General features: G+C 45.4%; 1 protein-coding gene and 1 pseudogene across 1 annotated transcript in view; both read left to right on the top strand.

Moving 5' to 3' along the window:
- LOC144693091 (L-asparaginase 1-like) overlaps positions 1-24,963 on the top strand; it is an 86,572-nt gene that overhangs the window by 17,287 nt on the left and 44,322 nt on the right. The window contains exons 5-8 of the mRNA XM_078562480.1: positions 14,029-14,112; positions 14,853-14,979; positions 18,368-18,480; positions 23,871-24,056. Of these exons, the coding sequence (XP_078418606.1) occupies positions 14,029-14,112; positions 14,853-14,979; positions 18,368-18,480; positions 23,871-24,056 (510 nt within the window). The remainder of the gene's footprint in view (positions 1-14,028; positions 14,113-14,852; positions 14,980-18,367; positions 18,481-23,870; positions 24,057-24,963) is intronic.
- Positions 7,169-7,357, top strand: LOC144693593 (U11 spliceosomal RNA; annotated as a pseudogene).

A 24,963-nucleotide genomic window follows, 5' to 3' on the forward strand; every position in this document is an offset into this window, starting at 1 on the left:
CTGCCCCAATGGACTTGCATGATGCACATTACTCCTCTGATGTGCTCTTCTCCTGGCCATTGTGAGCAGCCTTGCAAAGGCTGCTAGGCCTTCATTTAAGGCTGCCGGGTCGTCACTGGACCTGGTGGTCTGTGCACGCCCGCCACCCGTCCACCCACTCCCGCTATCCTCAGGAGTCGTGACCTACGCTGGGCGGGCCTTAATTGGTCTGCCTGCGTAAAATGGCGATGTGGACCCAATTGTGGGTAGCGATTGGGCCTACGCCCGCCTGTGCCCGCTCCCGCATGGCCCGCCCGACATGGGGAAAATTCTCCCCTTGGTGCATTGGCTAGGGCCAGATCTAATGTGTGGGAGGTGGTGGCATAGTGGTAATATCCAGAAGCCCAGGCTAATGCCTTAGGGACATGGATTCAAATCCCACTCCGGCAGCTGGTGGAATTTAAGTCAAATTAACTAATAAATCTGGAATTAAAAAACTAGTACCAGTAGTGGTGACCATGAATCGATTGTCGTAAAAAAACCATCTGGTTCACTAATGCCCTTTTTAGTGAAGGAAATCTGCTGTTTTTCCCTGGTCTGGCCTAGATGTGACTCCAGACCCAAAGCAATGTGCTTCATTCTTAAATGCCCTCTGAAATGGCCCAGCAAGCCACTCAGTTGTACCAAACCGCTACAGAATCAAAAAGGAATGAAACCGGATGGACCATCCGACATTGACCCAGGCTCCTGAAACAGCAGTGGGAAACCCAGCTCAGCTGACCTTGTAAAGTCCTCTTTACTAACACCTGGGGGCTTGTGCCAAAATCAGAAGAGCTGGACTACAGACTAGTCAAGCAGCAGCCTGACATAGTCATGCTCACCAAATCATACCTTACAATGTCCCAGAAACCGCCATTGCCATCCCCGGGTGTGTCCGGTCCCACCAGCAGGACAGAGCCACCAGAAGTGGCAGAAGAGTAGTATGCAGTTGGGAGGGAGTTGCCTTGGGAGTCCTCAACATTGACTCCAGACCCCATGAACTCTCATGGCATCAGGTCAAATATGGGCAAGAGCACCTCCTGCTGATTACAACCTACTGTCCCCCTACCGCCACCACCCCCACATCAGTTGAATCAGTAATCCTCCATTCTGAACACTAATTGGAAGAGGTGCAAAGGGTACAAAATGTATTCTAGGTGGGGAACTTCAATGTCCATTGCCAAGAGTGACACAGTAGTAACACCACTGACAGAGCTGGCCAAGTCCTAAAGGACATAGCTGCTGGCCTGAGCCTGCAACAGAGAACCAACAAGAGGGAAAAACCCGCTTGACCTCGTACTCACCAATCAACCTGTCACAGATGCACCTGTCCACGACAGTATTGGTAGGAGTGACCACAGTCCTTGTGGAGACAAAGTTCTGCCTTCGCATCAAGGATACCCTCCATCATGTTGTCTGGCACTATCACCATGCGAAATGGGGTAGATTTAATACAGATCTACAAACTCAAAACTGGGCATCCATGAGGTGATGGGGTTCAGCAGCAGCAGAATTGTACTCAACCCCAATCTGTAACCTCATGGCGCGGCATATCCCTCACTCTACCATAACCATCCAGCCAGGGGATCAACCTTGGTTCAATGAAGAGATCAAGAGAACATACCAGGTGTAGCACCAGGCATACCTAAAAATGAGGTGTCAACGTGATGAAGCTACAACATAGGACTACTTGCATGCCAATCTGTGGAGGCAGCATTTGATAGAGATAGGTGATCCCGCAACATAGGAAATAGGAGCAAGAGGAGGCTATTGAGCCCCTTGAGCCTGCTCTGCCGTTCAATTAGATCATGGCTGATCTTCTACCTCAATGCCACTTTCCTACAATATCCCTTGATGTCTTTACTATTTAGAAATCTATCAATCTCTGTCTTGAACATACTCAATGACTGAGCCTCCACAACCCTCTGGGACAGAGAATTCCAAAAATTCACCACCCTCTCAGTGAAGAAATTCCTCCTCATCTCAGTTCTAAACGGCCAACCCCTTATTCAGAGACTGTGTTCCCTGGTTCTAGACACCCCCAGCCAGGGGAAACATCCTTCCTGCATCTAACTTATCGAACTCTGTGATAATTTTTTATGTTTCAATGAGATTACCTCTCATTTTTCTAATTCTTCAATGGGAAATGAGGGTCATAGAATAGCAGGAAGGGGCAGAGAGATAGAACCTAAGAATACACCAACAGTCAAGACTAGATGTTACAAAGATAACAAAACTACAAAGCTAAAGCCTCTGTGTCTGAATGCGTGTAGCATTCATAACAAAGTAAATGAATTGATAGCGCACATTGAAGTAAATAAATATGACCTGATAGCCATTATGGGGACATGGCTGCAGGATGACAAGGATCGGATCCTGAATATTGAGGGGCATATTACATTCAAGAAGAATAGGAAGCTAGGTGAAGGTGGAGGGGTAGCACTGTTAATCAAAGTTAGCATTGGTGCAATAGTTAGAGATGACCTTGATTCAGGAGATCAGGATGTCGAATCAGTTTGGTTGGAGATGAGGAAAAGCAGGGGAAAGAAGTCACACATGGGAGTGGTCTACAGGCATTCTAACAGTAACCACAATTTAGGACAAAAGTATACAAGAAGAAATATTGGGTGCTTGTGATAAAGGGATGGCAATAATCATGGGTGATTTTAATCTACATATAAACTGGAAAAAAATCAGATTGGCAGGAGTAGCCTGGATGAGGAGCTCATAGAATGCTTTCAAGATAGTTTCTTAGAGTAGCACATCCTGGTACCAACCAGAGAGCAGGCAATATTAGACTTGATATTGTGTAACGTGACAGGATTAATTAATGACCTCAGTGTGAAGGCTTCCCTAGGTGACAATGACCACAATATGATTGAATTTTCCATCTGGTTTGAAAGGGAGAAGAGTGGGTCTAACTAGTATTTTAAACTTAAATAAGGGCAACTATGTAGGCATGAAAGCTGATCTAGTTGAAGTGAACTGGGACACTTGGCTAGAGGATAGATCAATAGAGAAGCAGTGGCAGACATTTAAGGGGATATTTCAGAATATTCAGAATAAGTATATTCCTACTATAAGGGAAAATTCTAAGGGCTGACCCACCATATGTGGTTAACTAAAGAAGTTAAGGAAAGCATCAAAATTAAGGAAAAAGCATATAACTGCGCAAAGTTGAGTGGCAGGTCAGATGATTGGTCAGAATATAAAGAACAGCAGAGAATGACTAAAAGGTTAATCAGGAGTAAGAAGTTAGAGTATGAGAGGAAACTAGCTAGAAATGTAAAAACGGATAGCAGGAGTTTCTACAGATATTTAAAAAGGAAAAAAGTGAGTGTTGATCCTCTACAGAGTGACAATGAGGAGATAATAGTAGGTAATAATGAAATGACAGATGAAATGAACAAATATTTTGCTTCTGTCTTCAATATGGAGACAAACCGTTCCAGTAATAGCTGTAAATCAGGAGGTGAAGGAAGAGAGGAACTTGGTGAAATTACAATCACTAGGGAAGTGGTACTGAGCAAACTGATGGAGCTGCGGGCTGATAAGTCTCTGGGTCCTGAAGGACTTCAACCTAGGGTCTTAAAAGAGGTGGCTAATGAGGTAGTGGATGTGTTGGTGTTAATTTTCTAAAATTCCCTAGATTCTGGAAAGGTTCCATCAGGCTGGAAAGAAGCAAATATAATCCCTCTGTTCCAGAAGGGAGAGAGGCAGAAAACAAGAAACTATAGGCCAGTTATCTTGACGTCTGTCATGGGGGAGGTGTTTGAATCGATCATTGAGGTTATAGCTGGGCACTTAGAAACACTCAAGATAATCGGGAAGAGTTGGCATGGTTTTGTGAAAGGGAAATCATAGCCAGTAACTTCCATGCTCCCCAGCGTTGGATTTGTGAGGTACCCCAAAGATGTACTGGGGAATCCCTCTGGCATGTTCCCAGGCAAGCGTTTGCATGGCAATTTCCCAGAAGCACTAACTTCCTCTAGACGTTTGTGCTACGCTGGGAACCATCCGAAAATGTGATTTAAATCTCAAACTTCGATGGTTCCGCCATTACCCAGAAAATGTTAGAAGAATTAAAACCTCTTCGAACTTCTTCTGGGTAACTTTTGTGAAGACCCAGACCGACACCATGGGACTCGCTCACAGCCCCGCCCCTCCCCGACGGGACTTCCCCCATCCTTCCCCTGACCTCCGACAACTAAACCATCCCGCCTGCCCCCCACACCGACCTCAGCCCCCCTGCCCCCGATGTTGGATTCCCCCCCCCCTTGACCTCGGACCCCGCCCCAACCTCAGACTCCCGATTTCCCCCCCCCACCCGGACCTCGGACACCCCAACCTCTAAACGCCTCCACTTCCCCGAACTCTGCACAGCCACCCCCGCCCCCAACCTCCGGACTCCCCACCGATCTCCGGACTCCCCCCTGACCTCTGGACCCTGTCGATCTCTGCACCCCCCCCCCCTCACCTGACTTCCAAAACGCCCATCTCGATCTCCAGATGCCCCTCCTGACCTCAGGACCCACCTCCCCCACCACTCCTCAACACCAGACCTCGGACCCCCTGACTGCCGGAAACCTTCAACCGCAAAATCCTATCTACTCACCGTAGACGCTTACCTTCCCCTGGCCTGTCAATTTCCTTGGCCCTTTAAACTTACCAGCTTTACGGCAGCAATTGCTGTAAACAAAAAAGGCGTGGCCTCCTTGAAAATGTTGGATCTAAACCTTTGCTGGGGCCTACGAGGATTCTTTCGATGCAGGCCCAAGCAGTCCCGGCGAACAGGAGTGGCAACAAAATTTTCAAGTACAGGTAACTGCACATTTATTTCTTCTAATTTCTGCGGGCCAGCACTTTCTGACACTACTCGGAGGTTACGGCCCCATGTTTAACCAAGATATTGGAGTTCTTTGAGTGAGTAACGTGTGCTGTAGATAAAGGGGAGCCTGTAGACATGCTGCACTTGGATTTCCGGAAGGCATGTGATAAGGTGCCACATCAAAGGTAAACGCAGAAAATAAAAGCTCATGGTATAGGGGGTAATGTATTAGCCTGGATAGAAGATTGGTTGGCTGGCAGAAAACAGAAAGTATGTATAAATGGGTCTTTTTCTGATTGGCAGGATGTGAAGAGTGGCGCCCCACAGGGGTCTGTGCTGGGCCTTCAACTTTTTACAATTTATATCATTTACTTAGATGAGGGGAGTGAAGGCATGATAGCTATATTTGCGGATGATACAAAGATAGATAGGAAAGTATATTGTGAAGGGGAACTAAGGAGGTTGCAGACAGTCATACGGACTCAATGTTAACTTTGTTTCTCTCTCCACCGATGCTGCCAGGCCTGCTGAGTTTTTCCAGCATTTTCTGTCTTTATTGCAGACAGATATAGGTAGGTTGAGTGAGTTGTCAAAAATATGGCAGCTAGATAATAATGTTGAAAAATGTGAACTTGTTTACTTTGGCAGGAAGAATAAAAAAGCAGAATATTACTTGAACAGAGGATTCTGAGGTGCAGAGGGATCTTGGTATTCCAGTGCATGAGTCACAAAAAGTTAGTATGCAGGTACAGCAAGTAATTAAGAAGGCTAAAGGAATACTATCCTTTATTGCGAGAGGGATTGAACATAAAAGGAAGGATGTTATGCTTCAGTTATGCACGGCATTGGTGAGGCTACACCTTGAATATTGTGTGCAGTTTTGGTCTCCTTATTTAAGGGAGGATGTAAATTCATCGGAGGCAGTTCAAAGAAGGTTTACTAGATTGATACCTGGAATGAGCAGGTTGTCTTATGAGGTAAGGTTAGAAAGGCTGGGCTTGTTTCCAATGGAGTTTAGAAGAATGAGGAGTGACTTAATTGAAGTATATTAGATCCTGAATAGTATTGGCAAGGTGGACATGGAAAAGATGCTTCCTCTTGTGGGTGAGTCCAGAACTAGGGGAAACTGATTTAAAATTAAGGGTTGCCTTTTTAGGACAGAGATGAGAAAAATAATTTTCCCTCAGAGGGATTTTGGAACTTTGGAACTCTCTGCCTCAGAAGGCAGTGGAGGCGGAGTCATTGAATATTTTTAAAGTGGAGGTAGATAGATTATTGTTAGACAAGGGAATCAAAGGTTATTGGGGGTGGATGGGAATGTGGAATTTGAAACACAAATAAATCGGCCATGATCTAATGAATGGCGAAGCAGGCTCGAGGAGCCAAATGACCTACTTCTGCTCCTACTTCACATTTCGTATGTTCAGGCCCAGTCTCCCCAATCTCCTCATAGGACAATCCCGCCATCCCAGGAATCAGCCTGGTGAACCTTCGTTGCGATCCCTCTCAGGCAAATATATCCTTCATTGGGTAAGGAGTCTAAAATTGTACACAATACTCTAGATGCAGTCTCACCAAGCTCTATACAATTGCTGCAAGACGTCTTTACTCCTGTGCTCAGATCCTCTTGCAATAAAGGCCAACATACCTTTGCCTTCCTAATTGTTTGCTGCACCTGCATGCTAGCTTTCAGTGATTCATGAACAGGTACACCCAGGTCCCTTTAGACATCAACACTTCCCAATCTCTTACCATTTAAAAAATACTCTGCCTTTCTGTTTTTCTAACCAAAGCAGATAACTTCACATTTCTCAACATTATATTCCATCTGCCATGTTCTTGCCATGATCTAAATCCCCTTAAAGCCTGTTTGCATCCTCCTCACAACTCAAATTCCCATCTAGTTTTGTGTCATCAGCAAACTTGGAAATATTACATTTGATCCCCACAACCAAATCATTGATATAGATTGTCAATAGCTGGGGCCCAATATTGATCCTTGCAGTACTTCACTAGTCACAGCCTGCCAACCTGAGAATAACCAGTTTATTCCTACTCTGTTTTCTGTCTGTTAACCAATTCTCAATCCATGCCAGAAAACAACCCCCAATCTATGCACTCTAATTTTGTTTATTAACCTCTTGAGTGGGACTTTATCAAAAGCCTTCTGAAAATCCAAATATACCACATCAACTTGTTCTCCCTTGTCTATGCTGCTAGTTACATCCTCAATAGCTTTGTCAAACATGTGGCTGATTAATACACTCCCTGATCGGGAGTGATTCCTGCAGTGCCAAACATAATGTTGAGAGTGATGATGTCGAGCAGTGTTTCTGATGTCATCATGGTGGTGATTCATTATGTGGTTGGGGCCCATGTTATTTAAATGTTAATTAAACATGTAATAAAGGTCATTAAGGACCTTATCCGTGCGGAATCGATATCAAGAGATTTCGGAAGCACAATTTTTGTTTCTTGGAGCTGCTGGTGATCGTTTGTCTCGGCGCTCCGCAAAAAAAAAAATTCACCTTCAGGGTGAGAACCATGCCATGTGGGGAATTAGTTTTTTAATGGAAAAGCTTGTTTGGGCAGGTTTAAAAACTGCAGCTGAGACCAGAGTCTCAGCTTTTCAATTAACACATTAGCCACTCCAGCAGGCTCTTGCTGAGACACGTGCAAGTCTTCAGTTACCACGGCACAGGCCAAGGACTGTGTCAATGGCTAATGGACGGGGGTGATGCTGCCCCCGTCAGAAGTGCTATGAGAGAAGCTTCCAGAAGGAATCAGCTGCTGGTCATCATCTACCACCTAGGATTGGCTGGTCCCCCCTGCCAACCAGTAGGTTTCCAGCAACTGGGTGTGCGACCAAGCTCCCAGTCCCTCTGTTGCCCTGGCTTTGTGCCCCTGAGCTCAGAGCTAGGGTGATGGTATGTAGGTCGGAACATATCCCACGAATGCATCTGCAATGTGCTCAATTCAAACCACGATACTTAGCAAGGAGATACCTTGGTATTTGTAGCAGTTACCTCGATGCCCTTTGTTTTTGTACAAGGTGACTATTTTTACATCACGCATGTCCCGAGGCACAAATCTTTCCTTCCAGCAGACACACAAAAGTTCATAGAGATGCTGCAGCAGCGCTGGTTTTTCACTATTGATGTTTTCAGGTGGAATGCCATTGTTTCCTGGGGCTTTACCACTGGCAGGATGGTGAATGGTCTTGTTGAGCTCTGGTGTACTGTGGTGGGCTCACTGTCCAGCTCCCCTATGACAGGAAAGTCTGGAGTGGCGCTGAGGGCTTCTTCAGTGACAAAGTTCTCCGTTACATATAGAATTTGAAATAGTTCTCCACCCACATTTCCATGCTTACTAGGTTCAGTGAGATCATCCCTGGCTTGGTCTTCCAGGGGCCTGATTTGGTTGCTGCTGGGCTGGTTGCTTTCTTGATTGTTTCATAAATCCCTCGAGCATCCCCGGATTCAGCAGCAGACTGTGTGCTGTTGTAGAGTTTCAGTTGTATTGATTGGCGCCGTGCTGAGCAGTCTGCTGAGACTTGATTCTGGCAGCTCTGCGAGCATCTAGATTTTGTTTGCTGGGGACTTGCTTGTAGTCCAGCAAGGCCCTCTTTGTTTGAATAATTGGCTCCATTTTAGTCCAATAAGCTTCAAACCAGTCAGCATTCCTCTGATCTCTTTTCCCGTAGGCAGTGAGTGCAGAGTATAGATGGTGTTATGCAATAAAGTAGCTGAAACCAGTTGCAGAGGGCTGTTGGAAACCGGATTGTTTCTGATTTGGAGTCACTAAACAGTAATGCAATGAGGCCCATGCTTGAGCTGGAGAATCTACAGTCATTAGGTTTTGGATGAGAGTTGGAAGGTTCACCTAGCTGAATGCTGCTGCAAGGACCCCAGGAAATTTCATACCTTCGTGAATAGCAGGAACATTGAGGAAAATCAAAATGCATTCCTGAGAGCTGTGGCACACATGATTTGGCCTCAGGAGAAATGAAGGAATCCTCAAAATCCTGTAAAGAATAGGGGAAGTCTTGGACAGCAATAAAAGTAGAAAGAGGAGCATTCTGTTGAGATTCTTGGGTATGAAGTATAAAGGGCGAGTTAAAAGGGCGCAAGAAGGAGCGAGACTGAGAGTGGAGTCGGAGAGTTAAAAGAGTGCGAGAAGGGGAGAGACTGAGGTAAACACAGTAAATTGTGGTATACATAGGAATTATTCTAAGTTAAGATAATAATTAAAATAAATTAGTAAATACTGTAGTAAACGCTTTATATAAAGTATAAGGTATGTCAATGAAGCTTGGCAATTTGAAATGTGCATCTTGTGGGATCTGGGAACTTGAGCAGACACAAAGTGCTCTCAATGACTACATCGATGACCAGCTGCAGAAACTTGAGCTCCAAGTTGCGGAGCTAGAGCGGCGGCTGGAGTCACTGTGGTGCATTTGCAAGGCTGAGGATTACGTAGATAGCACGTCCAGAGAGGTGGTCACACCACAGCTAAGAAATACACAGTCAGAAAGGGAATGGGTGACTGCCAGGGTATCTAAGAGAAACAGGCAGATAGTGCAGGAATCCCCTGAGGCTATCTTGCTCTCTAATGTCTTTTCCTGGGTACTGGTTCCTCAGAGGATTGTAGCAAGAGCCAGGTTTGTGGCTCCACAGGTGGCTCAGCTACACAGGAGGGGAGGAGGAAGAGTGGAAGTGCTTTGGGTGGTAGGGGATTCCATATTTTGGGGAGCAGACAGAGTTTCTGTGGCCCTAGATGTGACTCCAGGATGGTATGTTGCCTCCCTGGTGCCAGGGTCAAGGATGTCACAGAGCAGCTACAGGACATTCTTTTGGGGGAGGGTGAACAGCCAGAGTTCGTGGTCTGCATTGGGACCAATGACATAGGTAAAGGGATGAGGCCCTGAAAGCAGAATTTGGAGAGTAAGGAAGCAAATTAAAAAGCAGGACCTCAAGGGCATAATCTCAGGATTATTCCCAGTGCCATGTGCTGGTGAATTTAAGAATAAGAAGATTGAGCAGTTCAACACGTGGCTGGAATAATGGAGTAGGAGGGAGGGCTTTAGACTTCTGAGGCATTGGGATCAGCTCTGGGGCAGGTGGGGCCTGTATAAGAAGGGCAGGTTACACCTTAACCGGACTGGGACTAATGTCCTCGCAGGGAGGTTTGCTAGTGCTGTTGGGGAGGATTTAAACTAGATTGGCAGGGGGAGGGGAACCTGAGGGGAAATTCAGAGTGCAGAGGGGAAAAACCATCTGTGGGAAGTAGTGAAGTATCAACTGATAATGAGGATATATTAGAGAGTTGCATCAAGCTAGAATACTTGTAAAGTTTGATAGAATTAGAGTAGGCAACAGTAAGTCATTAGATGGGGTCAGAATAAGCGGGAAAGTAAAAAAGCCTAAATCAGGGCTAATGTGCATATATGTGACTGCACGGAGTGTGGTTAATAAGATTGGTGAACTGCAGGCACAGATTGACAAATAGCAATAATATCATAATTCCATAACAGAGACCTGGCTCAAAGAAGGGGCAGGACTGGGTGTTAAATATTCCTGGGTACAAGATGCTTAGGAGAGACAGGAAAGGAAGAAAAGGGTGGGGGCTGGAGTGGTAATATTGGTTAAAGATGGCATTACAGTACTGGAGAGAGAGGATGTTCCAGAGGGGTCAAGGACAGAATCTCTCTGGCTGGAGGTAAGGAATGGGAAAGGTGCAATAACATTGATTGGTGTTGTTAATACACCCAGCCAGTGGAAGGGATGTGGAGAAACAAATTTGCAAAGAAAATACAGAGAGGTGCAAGAGTTTAGAGTCATCATAATGGGGGACTTCAATTATCCAAATATAGACTGGGATAGGAATAGCACAAAAGGACAAGAGGGGCAAGGGTTCCTGGAATGTGTTCAAGATAATTTTCTACAGCAGTATGTTTCCAGTCCAAGGAGAGGACATGCACTTTTGGACCTGGTTCTGGAGAATGAGTTGGCCCAAGTGGATCAAATATCAGTGGGAGAGCCTCCAGAGGACAGTGACCATTGTATCATAAGGTTTAGGTTAATCATGGAAAAGGACAGAGAAAATTCCAGAGCAGGAATAATTAATTGGGGGAAAGCCAGCTTCGATGGAATGAAAATACATCTGAGTTGAGTGAGTTGGAATCAAATGTTGGCAGAAAAGACACTGGCTGAACAATGGGCCACCTTCAAAGAAGGCAGGCAATATCAAAGTATATTCCCTTGAAAGGGAAAGGAAGAATAAATAAATCTAGAGTGCCTTGGATGATGAGAGAGATGGAGGTAAAGATGAAAAGGAAGAAGTATGCATACAAGAGCTATCAGGTAGAAAATACAATGGAGAATCAGGCTGAATATAAAGGACCAGAGGGGAAGCGAAGAAGCTAATAAAAAAAAAGCAAGGAGAGAGCATGAAAAGAGGCTGGCAGTGAACATAAAAGGGAATCCCATGGTCTTCTATAAACATGTAAATAATAAAAGGGTGGTGAAAAAAAGAGTAGGGCCGATTAGGGGGACATAAAACAGTTACTGGTCCCTAACCAGATCATAACAGATGTCATTTACAACAGACACACCCAAGTAACCCACAAAGTGACATTGCTGACCTGGTGGCCTATGCTCACGGTTACCTCTACGAGCTATTCCCCCTGTGACTGAGAATTAGGTGGAGGCAGCCTGCTTGCCAATGTTTGTCTGGGACTGAGGTGCCCTGGCGATCGGCCTCGTCATGAAGCTGCACCAACATCAATGCGGGGGCAACTTCTGTCACAGGACATAACTCTAGAGATTTTTTATCTGTTGGAGGAGTCACAGGGATAGTGATGATTATGGAGCCTGGTGAGTCACCACTTGCCGCCACCTTTTTCATGATGCCCCTGATTGCTGGAGGAAACCACCAGTTGAGGCATAGCTGGTATCAACTCCATTTTTCATTGCACCATTTGTGCCATTAACTGGTCAATGCTACAGACTGCATCATGCTTTTTGTGCACGTCAGTGGACTGTTCCTGCATCCTCCCTTCCTTCCTTCTTGGGATTGAGAATGACTTGCTTCCACTCCAGTTCAGTGGGTTCTGAGAAGGCTGATAAGCCCAATGTGCGATCTGCAGATTCTGCCTGATGCGGGGCAGGTGGTATTTGAAGGGTCAGGTAGGTAAGTTGCTTGGAGGTTTGTGTGCTCTCTCCTACTCCTTGATTTTGCTTCTGCTTGTTCCCAAAGTCACTTAATGTGTTCGATGTCTTCCCAAATGAACCTTTTCCATTTTGGTTAGTCAAAAGCCAGGGATTCCATCGGTAGCGATGTTTGATCTCTTCAGGGATGCTTTGAGGCCATCCCTAAAGCATTTCAACTCTCCTCCTTGGATTCTCCCGCTGCGACTGAGTTCCAAGTAGAATAGTTGCTTTGGGAGTCTGGGATCAGCCGTACAGATGTCATGTCCTTCCCAGTGGAGCTAGCATTGAGTGATGAGGGCATTTGTTGGACACGTTGGCTTGGGAGAAGACATTGCTGCATTCTGCAGCTACTCTGAGTGATATCACATATGGATCTCCATGAGGTTGGCCACACTATCAATGGAGGAGTTCATGTGCTCGAAGCACAGACATTGTGGAGGACATGAGATGAATGGACTCCTTCATTCTTATCCCATGACACCACAGTGCCCCAGGTAACTCCTCTCATGGAGAGGCAGCTCCAGGGACAGAATCAGAGGTTCCTGGGGTTGCACTTGGACCTGCAAGCCTTCACACAGGCAATGACCTCCAGTGGTCAGCGCCGTTGTGGGAGATGGATGAGATTGGGTCGGGCGCGCGCCTGCCCACGAGGTGTAAAACTCTGTCCATAGACTTCACCAATACGCAAACATAACAAGACCCCAGGAACACTTGTGGTACAAATGGGTAGCTTGCTGAAACTAAAATCTGTGCTGCCATATTTATTAAAGCAGAGCAATCTGAACCAGTAGCAATCCTAATATTTTAAAATTTCGCAGTGGTGACACCTTCATGAAAGATGACCAAAAATGGAAAGGAGGAAGTTTTATTTGAAGTGAAATTAAAAATGAGTAGGTTTGAAAACAGATTCCACATTTTACGGTCCTGAGGGGGTGGGCCAAAAAAATGTGGCGACTCTTCAAAGGTCCATTGACTTCAGCAGGATTGTAATATACCGCCGGCATGAAATCCCACTCCTCGTATTTTTTTTGTTTAAATCTAGTTTCCATTAATGTCTTTTTTCTCACTAACTATCTCCAATAATTTGGAAGCAGGAAGATTCTGCATTCCATTGAATGCTTCCCTCTAGCTTCCTCTATGAGAGTCCGTTTAATCACTCACTCTAAACTTTGGAATTCTGAATGAAAACGTAAGAATAATAACAATAACTGAGGGCAGAATTTTATGCCTCGTGGGTGGGTGTGCGCCCGACCTGATCGGGCATAAAATAGCGTGAGAAGACGTCGAGCGCGTGTACCGACATCATCCAGCACGTGCGCAATGTTCAGGTCGGCGGGCACATGTGGGTGTCGGAGCTGTGCCCGCCATCAATTAAGAGGCCACTTAAAGCCATTAGAAACCCAATTGAACCTGATTTCACGGTTTCCCGTGCAGTTTCACGCTCGTTGCACTGGCATAATGGGCAGGCGGACAGCCCACTTTTAACAAAACCTCATCCAAGGGCGGGATAAAAAGGGTCAGCAACATTGCCATTGTGAGTAGTGAGGAGTTTTGGAGATAGTTTGCTGTTGGTTGCTTATTTGAACTTGACAGCTTCACCTCTGTTCTGAGCTTCAGTCTTAGCATTTCCAGACTTAATTTCAGGACTCATTGATGCCTCCAAGGCATCTTTGGTTTCACGTTGTTCAGCTGTGCTTTCTTGAGACAGTTCAGGGCAGACCAGAGGGAGTTGGAAAAATTGGGGCCTCATCGCTACCAGTAGGTCATTCACTGTTACCTTGGGCACAAGCGTTGTGAGGTCTAGTGCAGCCAGAAAAGAGGGAGTCAGAGAGGAAATAGTAGGTTATCAGGTATAACAAAAACAGAATGCCAAACAGCTAGGCAATTTCCACACTAATCCCAAACCAATAAATCTTTTACGTGCTCTCTGTCTTGCCAGATCAGATTTTACAGCTGCTTCTGTTCTTCCAGGTTCCTATCTATGAGACGAGAAATGACGGCCATGATAATTTGCTTGGGGCACTGCTGATTGCCGGTCAGTATCCAATACCAGAGGTAAGTGTGTAGCTTCCAGTGAGTTCAGATATCTGGGGCAGAATTTTGCCTCCGTCGGACGGGCTCGGTGGGGGCCAGTGGGAGCGGTTGAGAAGCTGACCGCCGCCTGCGATCAGGGCCGGGCCGCGATTTCACGATAGCGGGCCAATTAGGGCCCGCCCAGCTTTCAGTGCTGCCTGCGTGGGGGAGGGGAGGGGAGGGGGAAGAGGGCGAGCACACGAGTTCACGCATGTGTGCAGGAAAAGCTCCCTGAGGCACAGAGCTGCCTCAGGGAGTTGAAGATATTTTAAAAAATAAAGCATTTTAAGATGTTAAAAAAACATGTCCCCTCATGTGACTCCGTCACACGAGCAGGGACATGTTGGAAATCAGTATGAACATTTTTTTTGATGACGGATCGAAACCTCATCCCGCCCGTGGATGAGGTTTCACAAAAAATGCCAAGGCAGCTTGGCCTTTTCACCTGCCCGCCAACCGTAAGGCTGGACGGGCAGCAAAACATTTTATTCAAGTACAGCGTTAATGGCCTTAATAGGCCTTTCAATTGTTGGTGGACATGCTGCCGACTCCCGCATGTCTCCACCGACTGAAATATCGCGCGTCATTTTACGCCCATTCAGGTTGGGCGCACGCCTGCCTGACGAGCTAAAAATTCTGGCCTTGATCTTGTTTGATATTGTCATTCAGCAGCTATTTATTACCTTACATTTGTATAACTGACTTTTTGTTGAATGGTTTAGGTTTGTCTGTATTTTCAAGGCAAATTATACAGAGGAAATCGGGTGACTAAAGTTGATGCAGAAAGTTATATGGGATTTTCTTCACCTAATGTGCAACCACTGGCCGAAGTTGAAGCGAAAATTAAAGGTAAATCAGTTATAATTTGATTATTTCTCAATTTTCAGCACTTTCTTCCCTTTCTACACATTGAGGAGGAAGTTTGTAAAAGGAAATTAAATATGTTGGGTGTGATTTGGCAAATTTTGACGTTAGAAATCTGAAATGAAAAGTAAATATCCTGGAGATTATTAAGATTATTAAAATCAGTAATTTTTCTGAAATCTGTGGGGTGAATTTTCTCCCTGTCGGGCGGGCTGGTCAGGAGCGAGCATGGAGCCAATCACCGCCCGCAGGCGGGGGGAAGAGGGAGAGTCAGAGCCTGCGTGAAAGAACGCAGAAATCTTGTGCCTCAGGGAGATTAAGTTCATATTGAAATATTTAAATAAAGAAAGGTAAAAATTATTTAGACATGTCCCCTCATGTGACAGTGTTACATGAGCTGGGATATGTTTATGAAATGTGAATAAATTACTTATAGATTTGATTAAACCTTCAGGAAACCTCATCCTGCCCGTGGATCGGGTTTCCTGGAAAACGCGAAGGCCGCTTGGGCTTTTTGACTGCCCGCCAACCTTAAGGTTGGACAGGCAGCATTGACAATTAGCTTAATTGGCTTTTTAATGGCCTTAACAGGCATTTGACAGTTTCACACTGGCTGGCCGTTAATTGGCCAACCAGCGTGAAATCGCGGTCGGGGGCCGATTGTGGTCAGCAGTCCGGTTCCCAACCACTCCTGGGCCCACCAAACCTGCCTGCCCACCGAGCTGAAAATTCAGGCCTGTATTTCTTTTGGTAACCCCTATGATGTAAATAATTTAACTCCTCTACCTTATTCACCTTTGCTGTGATTTCCCTTAAAGGTATTGCTTCTGGAAACCTTATGGACACATCCATGATTGTCAGTAAATACTGATTTCCATTTTTAGTCTTAGGGAGGGGCCCTATGCAATCAATCGGCTCTGTAGTTGCTGGGTTTATCCTTACATCCTTGTTCAAAAAATGGGCGTAAGGATTAACCCAGCAACTACAGGCCAGTCAGTTTTACCTTGGTGGTGGGAAAGCTTTTAGAAATGATAATCTAGGGTATAGCATTTTCAGGTCGGTGGGTGGCAGTGTTCAGTGGGCCCAGGATCGTCCGGGGAACAGACCGCCGACCGCAATCGGCCCCTGGCCGCGATTTCACGCTGGCTGGCCAATTAGTGGCCAGCCGGTGTGAAAGGCGCTGCCGGGGTGGGGACGGGAGAGGTGCGAGTGTTGACATAAGTGGGGGAACACGGAATGAAAGCTCCCTGAAGGCAGAGAACTGCCTCAGGGAGCTGAAGAATTGAAATTCAATAAAAACAGGTTTTTAAATCCTGAAAAAATGCCCACGGATCAGAATGAGTCGCCTAAACATATGGATGCTGAAATTTATGTCCAGACATTTTAATCTTTTTTGTAATTATTCTCGGAAACCTCATCCCGCCCGTGGATGGGGTTTCCTGAAAAATGCAAAGACCGCCTGGCTGATTCACCCGCCCGCCAACCATAACACTGGACGGACAATGAAAAATCTCCTTTTAATTACTGCTTTCATGGCCTTAATAGGTCTCTTAATTGTCGGCAGGCGCGTGCCCGCCGACCGAAATATCGTGCAAGTGCGCAATGATGCCGGGACACTCGCCCGACGTCATCACACGCTATTTTGTGGCCGATCGGGTTGGGCGTGTACCTTCCTGATCAGCGTAAAATTCTGCCCTAGGACAAATTCACAGTCACTTAGACAAATCAGGACAATTAAGAAAAGCCATCAGATTTGTTAAAGGCATGTCATGTTTAACTAACTTGAATCTGTTCTGTAATTAAGTAAAGGCTCTGGTGGGGATGCCGACCGCTGCCCGTGATCGAGGCAGGAAGGTCATTTCACGCTGGCGGGCCAATTAAGGCACACCCATCGTGAAACCCGAGCAGCAGCGCTCAGCGCCGCCTGTGTGGGCGGAGGGAGTGTGAGCCAGGCAAGCACGACCTTCGCACATGCGCATGAATGCACACTCCATAATCTACCTGAGGCACAGAGCTGCCTCAGGGAGATGAAGCGTTTAAAAAAAAAAAGACATAAATAACGTAATAAAACATGTCCCCTCATGTGACTCTGTCACATGAGCAGGGTCATGTTATTAATTAAATTTTAAATGTTTTCTTTTATTTTTAATTGCTTTAGGAAACCACATCCCGTCCGTGGATGAGGTTTCCTGAAAGGTGCAAAGGCTGCTTGGTCTTTTCGCCTGCCCGCCAACCATAAGGTTGGATGGGCAGTGAAAAATTCTATTCAATTGATCCTTTAATGGCCTTAACAGGTCTTTTAATTGTCAGCGGGCGCGCAGTAGACTCCAGCGCACGTTCACTGAACGAAATATCGCGTAACTGCGCATTGACATCAGGATGCTTGCCCAACGTCAGTGCGTGCTATTTTACACTTGAGCGGGTCAGGTGCACGCCCGCTTGCCAAGCTAAAAATTTTGCCCCTTGAGGCACAGAGCTGCCTCGGGGAGATGAAGAGTTATATAAAAAAAAATAAAGAAATTAGAAATGTGATAAAAGATGCCCTCTCATATAACTCTGTCACATGAGCAGGGACTTGTTATTAATTAAGTTTTAATATTTTTATTTGCTTTAGGAAACATGATCCTGCCTGTGGATGAGGTTTCCTAAAAAGTGCAAAGGCTGCTTGGCCTTTTCGCCTGCTCACCAACCGTAAGGTTGGACGGGCAGTGAAAATTTAACTTAATTGCTAATTTGATGACCTTAATAGGCCTTTTAATTGTCGGCGGGCATGCTGATGACTCCGGCGCGCGCCTGCCGACCAAAATATCGCACGACTGGGCATTGACATTGAGATACTCGCCCAACATCAACGCGTATCGTTTCACGCTCGATGAGCTAAACATTTTGCCCATGGCATCAGCTCAGTTGGTAGCACTCTTGCCTCTGACTCAGAAGGTTGTAGATTCAAGCTTCACTGCAGAACTTGAGCACAAAAATCAAGGCTGACACTGCAGTGCAGTAATGAGAGAGTGCTGCACTGTCAGAGGTTTCTTGTGCCTGTCTTCTCAGGTTGGATATAAAAGATTCCATGGTGCCATTTGAAAAAGGACAGGGGAGTTATCCCCAGTACCGTGGCCAATATTTATCCCTCAGTCAACATCACAAAAACGGATTATCCACATTGCTGTTTGTGGGATCTTGGTGTACATGCGCAAAATGGTTGCCGAGTTTCCTACACTCCAACACTGACTACACTTCAAAAGTACTTCATTGGCTGTGAAGTGCTTTGGGAAGTCCTATGGTCATGAAAGGTGCTATGTAAATGTATTTTTTCCTGTTTTCTGTTTCTTGAACTGCATGTGCAGTGAAACCATGTTTGTTTTCTTTACAGTCAACTGGGACATTGTTTGGAGACCAAAGACAACTAAGGAGTTCAGAGTGCAAACCAATATGAATCGGAATGTGGGATTGATGAAGTTATACCCAGGAATCACTCCTGCCACGGTAACTTTCCTTTTCCAAACTGATTAAGAATTTTCTAATGATCAAAATGAAATTGAAACTGCACATCAAAATGTGATATATAAGCATTTTTAAAGGTGGGGACAATTACAAAATGCCTGGTATTGGTAATACCAGCATGAGATATGAAATCTGATATAAAAGTGACAGAAAATTATTTGAAAGTAACTGAAATTGCTCTTCACTGAAATGACAAAGAAACATCTATCCAAGTGCGATCAGCTGGGCCAAGATTTTGCAAAGTTTGGCGAGCAGAATGAAAAACCTTAAGAATTCAAGTCAAAACTCTTGAGTCATTACCTTTTTTAAAGTATGATTCTGCATCGGTATGAAAATAAGTCAATTATCCTGTGGTTCAGTCTTAAAAATATGTAAACTAATTATGTTACATTGATTATTGATTACACCAAATTAAATTGGAAAAGTTTGTTGCACAAACTAATTTCTTGAACCTGAAAAAAAGCAGCTAATGCCTTTGTCACAATATTCTAGAACAAGCTTATCCCTGAGGGGTGCTGTCTTTGTACAGTTAAACCCATGTAAAATCTTCTCCAAAAGGCACACATCCTTTTGAATTGGTATGAATGGATTTTTGCCTCTGAGCCTCTCATAGCTGTCTAACTTCAGGGGAGATGGTGGCACAGTTGTCACTGGATTAGTGACCCAGGAGCCCACGCTTTGGGGACGTGGGTTCACATCCCAGCACTACAACCGGTGGAATTTAAATTCAACTAATAAATCTGGAATTGAAAGTTGCCCTGAGTCATAAAACTATCATTGATTGTTGTAAAAACCCAACCGGCTCACTAATGCCCTTTAAGGAAGAAAATCTGTCATCCTTCCCTGCTTTGACCTATGTGTGACTCCAGTCCCGCAGCACTGTGGTTGACTCTGAAATGGTCCAGTAAGCTGCTTACTTTGAGGGAAATTAGGGATGAGCAACAAATGCAGTTCATGCCAGCAACATCCACATCCCATGGTAGAGTAAAGAAGGGAAAAAAACCAAAACCTGTTGGGGCAACAAAACAAACAGCTTTTCCTTTATGTTTCTTCATATGGAGGAAACATTACTGAGCAAGGCCACCCTGCTCACCACCATCTTCTCAAGAGCAATTAGGGATGAGCAATAAATATTGACCCAGCCAGCAAACACCCACACCTCATGAACCAATTTTGAAAAATGGCCTGGGAAGAGGACACTAAATGGGGAAATGTCGCATGATGTTGCACGCAAAATATAGGAAGCAAATTAATTAAAGATAATTGAAAATAAGAAAACAAAATTTAAGCACAATGATATATGGACAAGCTACAAGGAGCGGAAAAAGTCTTGGGTGGAGCCTGAAATTCTAGTGGCATGGGAGGCCACATCCTGGGAAAATCATTGAGGAAGGAGAGCAGGAATTTGGGACAGTATCTGAATCTGCCACTTTTCCACCCCACGTACATTTCAACCCAAATTTCAATCAGGTTGGGGTGGATGTGGGCAGACAACTTCACCACCTGCTTATCCCTAAGTCTGCTGTTGGCTTGGTGGGGCTGGGTTGCCTGGGGGACCTTTTTTTGGGCGAGTTGTGAACTCCAGCCAGTGTATCCATGAGGCGCCAAAAATTATTGCAAGGTTAACCAAGTTAACCAAGCCTAGAATGGCTCAGTTACCTAATAATTGTCAATATTGTTCCCCTGGAGGAATAAATAATTTTTCACTCTTTAATCTTTGATCCCTTTTAAGGGTCTCTAGTTCCCTACAGTGTGCTATGATGGGGCAAGTGGCTCCACTTCCACCCACTTAAATTATGTAAATGATCCTGTGCCTGGGATCTGGAAGGGGATTCCTTGCAGTTCTGCATCACCACATTTATAACATTGAAGCAGGGCCCCCAAAATGCCCAAGTCTTCAAGCCCATGTCTGTCACCCAATTACACGGGAAATGCTAAAAATGGTTGGATGACAATTGGTTTCTCCAAATGATAGTGGCGTTATTGACTGATGCAAGGTGTCTTGGATTTCACAGAAGCAAAACCCTGTGTAGGATAATTGAAGTTGCCAAGGTGTATCAGCACATCTACTGCAGTTAGGTAGGATTTATTCCACACCTTGGGTATAATTTAATTCCCCCCCCCCCCCCCCCCCCCCCCTCCCCCCCCTCCCCCCCCTCCCCCCCCTCCCCCAACACACAGGCAGGTTTGGAGGCAGGGGCCATTTAATCGGGAGAAAATGTGCAGGGTGGGGATCCTGCCTCCTTCCAACTTCTGCCCAATCAAGCAATGAATGCCCACTTAAGGGCCTCATCTCACCACTGCTGATATTCAACCAGTGGCGGGCAGAGTAGTTGCCACTCGGGAAGCCTGAAAAGCAAACCCTATCGGCTTTGTTTGGAGGTGTGGTGGGTGGGTTCCTTCATTCAATGGCACCCACTGCCTGATTGAGGGACCTGGCATCAGGAAGGGGCGGGCCCTGTCTTTGCCTCTGACCCGCTTTCCTCCCACCACCCCATCCTACAACCCCCAGCGTGCTCTCACTCACCTTTAGCTTGGGGTCCCTCATTGATCCTGGACCTCTGGTGGGTGCATTACCAGTAGCTGGCACCGCTATTGACCAGCAGTTTTCAGGGGCTGGCGTTTATGTCCCGGGATCCTTAATCCTGGGGAAGGCCCGATGCTGGCCACTTAATATGCTGAGCCTTCCGTGGGATTAAGGACCCCACAGGCTGAAATCCTGACTCCTGAGAGCTACTGGCCAATAGCGAGGGCTGTTGCCAGTAATGCACCCACCAGAGATCCAGGGTCAATGAGGGACACCAAGTCAAAGGTCAGTGGGGGTGGGATGGGGGTCACAGGGTTTGGGGTCGCGGTGGGGGCTAGTGGTTAGAAGCACGGACAGGGGAATAACTCTGTGGACCTCCTCCCCTTCCTGATGCTAGGTCCCTCGATAGACCCCCATCGCAAACATTTAATTTGTCCCTTGACCTATATGACCTTGTGTTCACTTAGAGCTTCTCCATCTTAAAGATCATGTTGAGCATGAAATTGTGGGAATCATCTTAGAAACAGCTTTTGAAGTATGATTATGTAGTGTGGATCAAGTATAGTGTAAGTTGTTGACGAAACTTTTTTTAATTCATTCTTGGCACATGAATATCTCTGGCTAGGCCAGCATTTATTGCTCATCCCTAATTGCCTTTGAGAAGGTAGTGGTGAGCTGCCTTCGTGAGCCTCTGTTTTAGTTTTTAGCTTTCTCGATCTTTTTTCCCATACCGTCCCCTCCCCCCACCCCACCCCCACTAGGGCCATCTGTCACTTTCCAGAGTGTTTACCCTGGTCCTGCCATTAGCACACTCTGCTTTCCACTCTTAATGTCACCATTAGAACCTCCTTTAACCACTATTAACAGCCCTTTCATCTTTTGTTTATGATATCTTTCGCAATCTCTCCTTTGCCTCCACCTATCACTGGCCTTCTATCCAGCTTCACCTGTTCTGCCCCCCTTAAACAGTATATATTTCACCACATTTCTACTCCCCTTAGCTCTGAAGAAGAGTCATGTGGACTTGAAACGTAAACTCTGTCTTTCTCTTCACAGATGCTGTCAGACCTGCTGAGTTTTTCCAGCATTTTTTGTTTTTGTTTCAGATTTCCAGCATCCGCAGTATTTTGCCTTTATCTCATTTTTAAGGTTGCCTGGTGCAGCTTTTGAAGTGCTCACTTACATTACTCAATGCATCAGGGATGGTTCCTTGGCTTGATCATAGTGATTGAGTGAGGAATATGTTGGGTCATGAGGTTACAAATTGTGGTTGAATACAATTCTGCTGCTGATGATGGCCTAGAGCGTCTCTTGGATGTCCAGTTGTGAGCTGCTAGATCTGTTCTGAATCTATTGCATTTAGCGTGGTGGCTTTGCCACACAACGGTGTAGAGTAGTGTGAAGATGGGTCTTTATCTCCAAATGGACTGTGTAGTGGTTACTCCGACCAATACTGTCATGGCCAGATGCATCTGCAAGAGGTAGCTGGAAGAGGATGAGGCCAAGTAAGTTTTTCCCTCCTGTCAGTTCTCTCACTATCTGCTGCAGGCTGATTCTGACAGGTACATCCTTCAGGACTCAGCCATTTGATTCAGTTGTGGTGTTACTGAGCCAATGTTGACGAGGAACATTGAAGTAGCCCATCCAGAGTTCATTCTGTGCCCTTTTGATTGCCTGCTTTCTCCAAATGGTCTTCAGCATGGAGGAGTACTGATTCATCAGCTGAGGGAGGATGGTTAGTGGTAATCAGTTGGAGGTTTCCTTGCCCAGATTTAATCTGGTGCAATGAGACCTCGTGGGGTCTGGAGTCAATGTTGAGGACTCCCATGGACACTTCCTCTCCATTGTATACCACTTTACCATCGCCTCTGGTGGATCTGTCCTGCTGGTGGGACAGGATAAACCCAGGGATTGTGATGGAGAAGTCTGGGACATTGCTTGTAAGGTATGTTTATGTCAGGCTGTTGCTTGACTAATGTGTGGGACAACACTCCCAACTTGTGGTGCAAGTCCCCAGATGTTCGTGAGGAGGATGTGGTAGGTTGCCTGGGCAGGATGAGTCATTGTCGTTTCTGATGCCTAGGCTGATATTGGGTGGTCTGTGCAATTGTATTCTTATTCAACTTTTTCGTAGCGGGGTTGATACTCTGTGTGGTTTGCTAGCCCATTTCAAGGGGCAGCCAAGAGTCAACTACACAGGTGTGCTTCTGAGGTCACATGTAGGCCAGACTGGGTAAAGGCACTAGGTTTCCTTCCCTGAAGCATATTAGTTTTAATGACAATCCAGTAGTTTCATGATATGTATTTCTGAGACTAGCGTTTTATTCCAGATTTTATTAGGTACGTTAGATTTATTGAGTCAAAATACTGTAACTCACTTCCTAACAGCACTGTGGGTGTGCCTACACCAAATGGACTGCAGCAGTTCAAGGAGGCAGCTCATCAACACCTTCTCAAGGGTAATTAAGGATGGGCAATAAACGCTGGCCTAGCCAGCAGTGCCCACATCCCGTGAAAGAATAAGAAAAATTCCCAAATCTATCCTTGTTGGATCTGAACTCACATCTCCAGAGTATCAATCTGGACCCCTGGATAACTGGCCCAGTACTACGCTACAGCCCCATCCATTCAACTGCTGCATTCTTAACTGTGTAGATTTTAAAAAACTCTCATTTTGCTTTTAAAGAACTCATTTAGTGGTTAAAAGTGAAAGCTTTATTCAGAATTTAAGATTGGTTTGATGCAGTTGAGTTCAATATTACTTTAAGACATAAAAGACATAAACCAGAATCTCTAATATGAAGTTTGTATGCATTTTGCATTTATAACTACATCTTCTTTTCAGGTTCGAGCATTTCTGCAACCACCAATGGAAGGAATTGTGCTGGAGACCTATGGAACAGGGAATGCTCCAGATAATTGTCCTGAAGTATTGGATGAGTTTAAGAACGCCATTGATCGTGGAATGTTGATGATAAACTGCACTCAGTGTTTGAGGGGCTCTGTTAGTCAGACATATGCAACAGGAATGGTGAGTCACTCATCTACCCTAAGATTATAGTAGGATTTCCCATTGCTACACTCTCCTGCTCAGGATTTTTCATCTATTCATTTTAATGGGCAGACATCATTAGCTGGGGAGCACAGGAATGGATAATCTCCCACATTAATCAATGAATATCATTACTTGCTCCCCCAAAAGTTGATTGAATTAGAAAATGATTTTCAGGTTTATTAGGTGAAGGATGTATAATTATGCAACATGGTTCTCTCAATAACTTCCAAATAATCTTCCAACCCCACTACCTCTGCTACCTAGAAGAACAGCAGATGCTTGGGAACACCACCACCTGCAAATTCCCTTCCAAGCCACATACCACCCTGATTTGGAACTATTTGCTGTTCCTTTACTGTCACGGGATCAAAATCCTGGAAATCCTTTCCCAGCAACACCAGGGGTGCACCTACACCACATGGACTGCAGCGGTTCAAGAAGGCAGCTCACCATCTTCTCCGGGCCAGTTAGGGATGGGCAACAAATACTGGCCCAGCCAGTGATGCCCACATCCCATAAAGAATTTTAAAAATGGAACATTACAACTTTGGGCTTTTCTCTGAGCTGTGGAATTAGAGGGAGTGAGGTGAGCAAGAAGGCAGGCAGTCCTGTCTTCCTTTGAGATTTGTTTTTTTTGTATCTCCTGACCACACTAGTTTTCCAATCCTGGTGTTATCACCATTCTGGAGGTGCAGTAAGTCCTCACTTAAAGTTATAGTTGTGTTCTTGAAAATTGTGACTTTAAATGAAACAACTTTAAGTGAATCACATGTTTCAATTGGAACCATTGCTCAAACCGTAATTAGGTTCCTTTGGACATTTATTTCCTGTGAAAACCAATGTACAAGTTGAAATACAGTATCGTGCATGTGCAGTACTGTGC

The sequence above is a fragment of the Cetorhinus maximus genome, chromosome 18 (genome assembly GCF_964194155.1).
Source record: "Cetorhinus maximus chromosome 18, sCetMax3.hap1.1, whole genome shotgun sequence".
Taxonomy (NCBI): domain Eukaryota; kingdom Metazoa; phylum Chordata; class Chondrichthyes; order Lamniformes; family Cetorhinidae; genus Cetorhinus; species Cetorhinus maximus.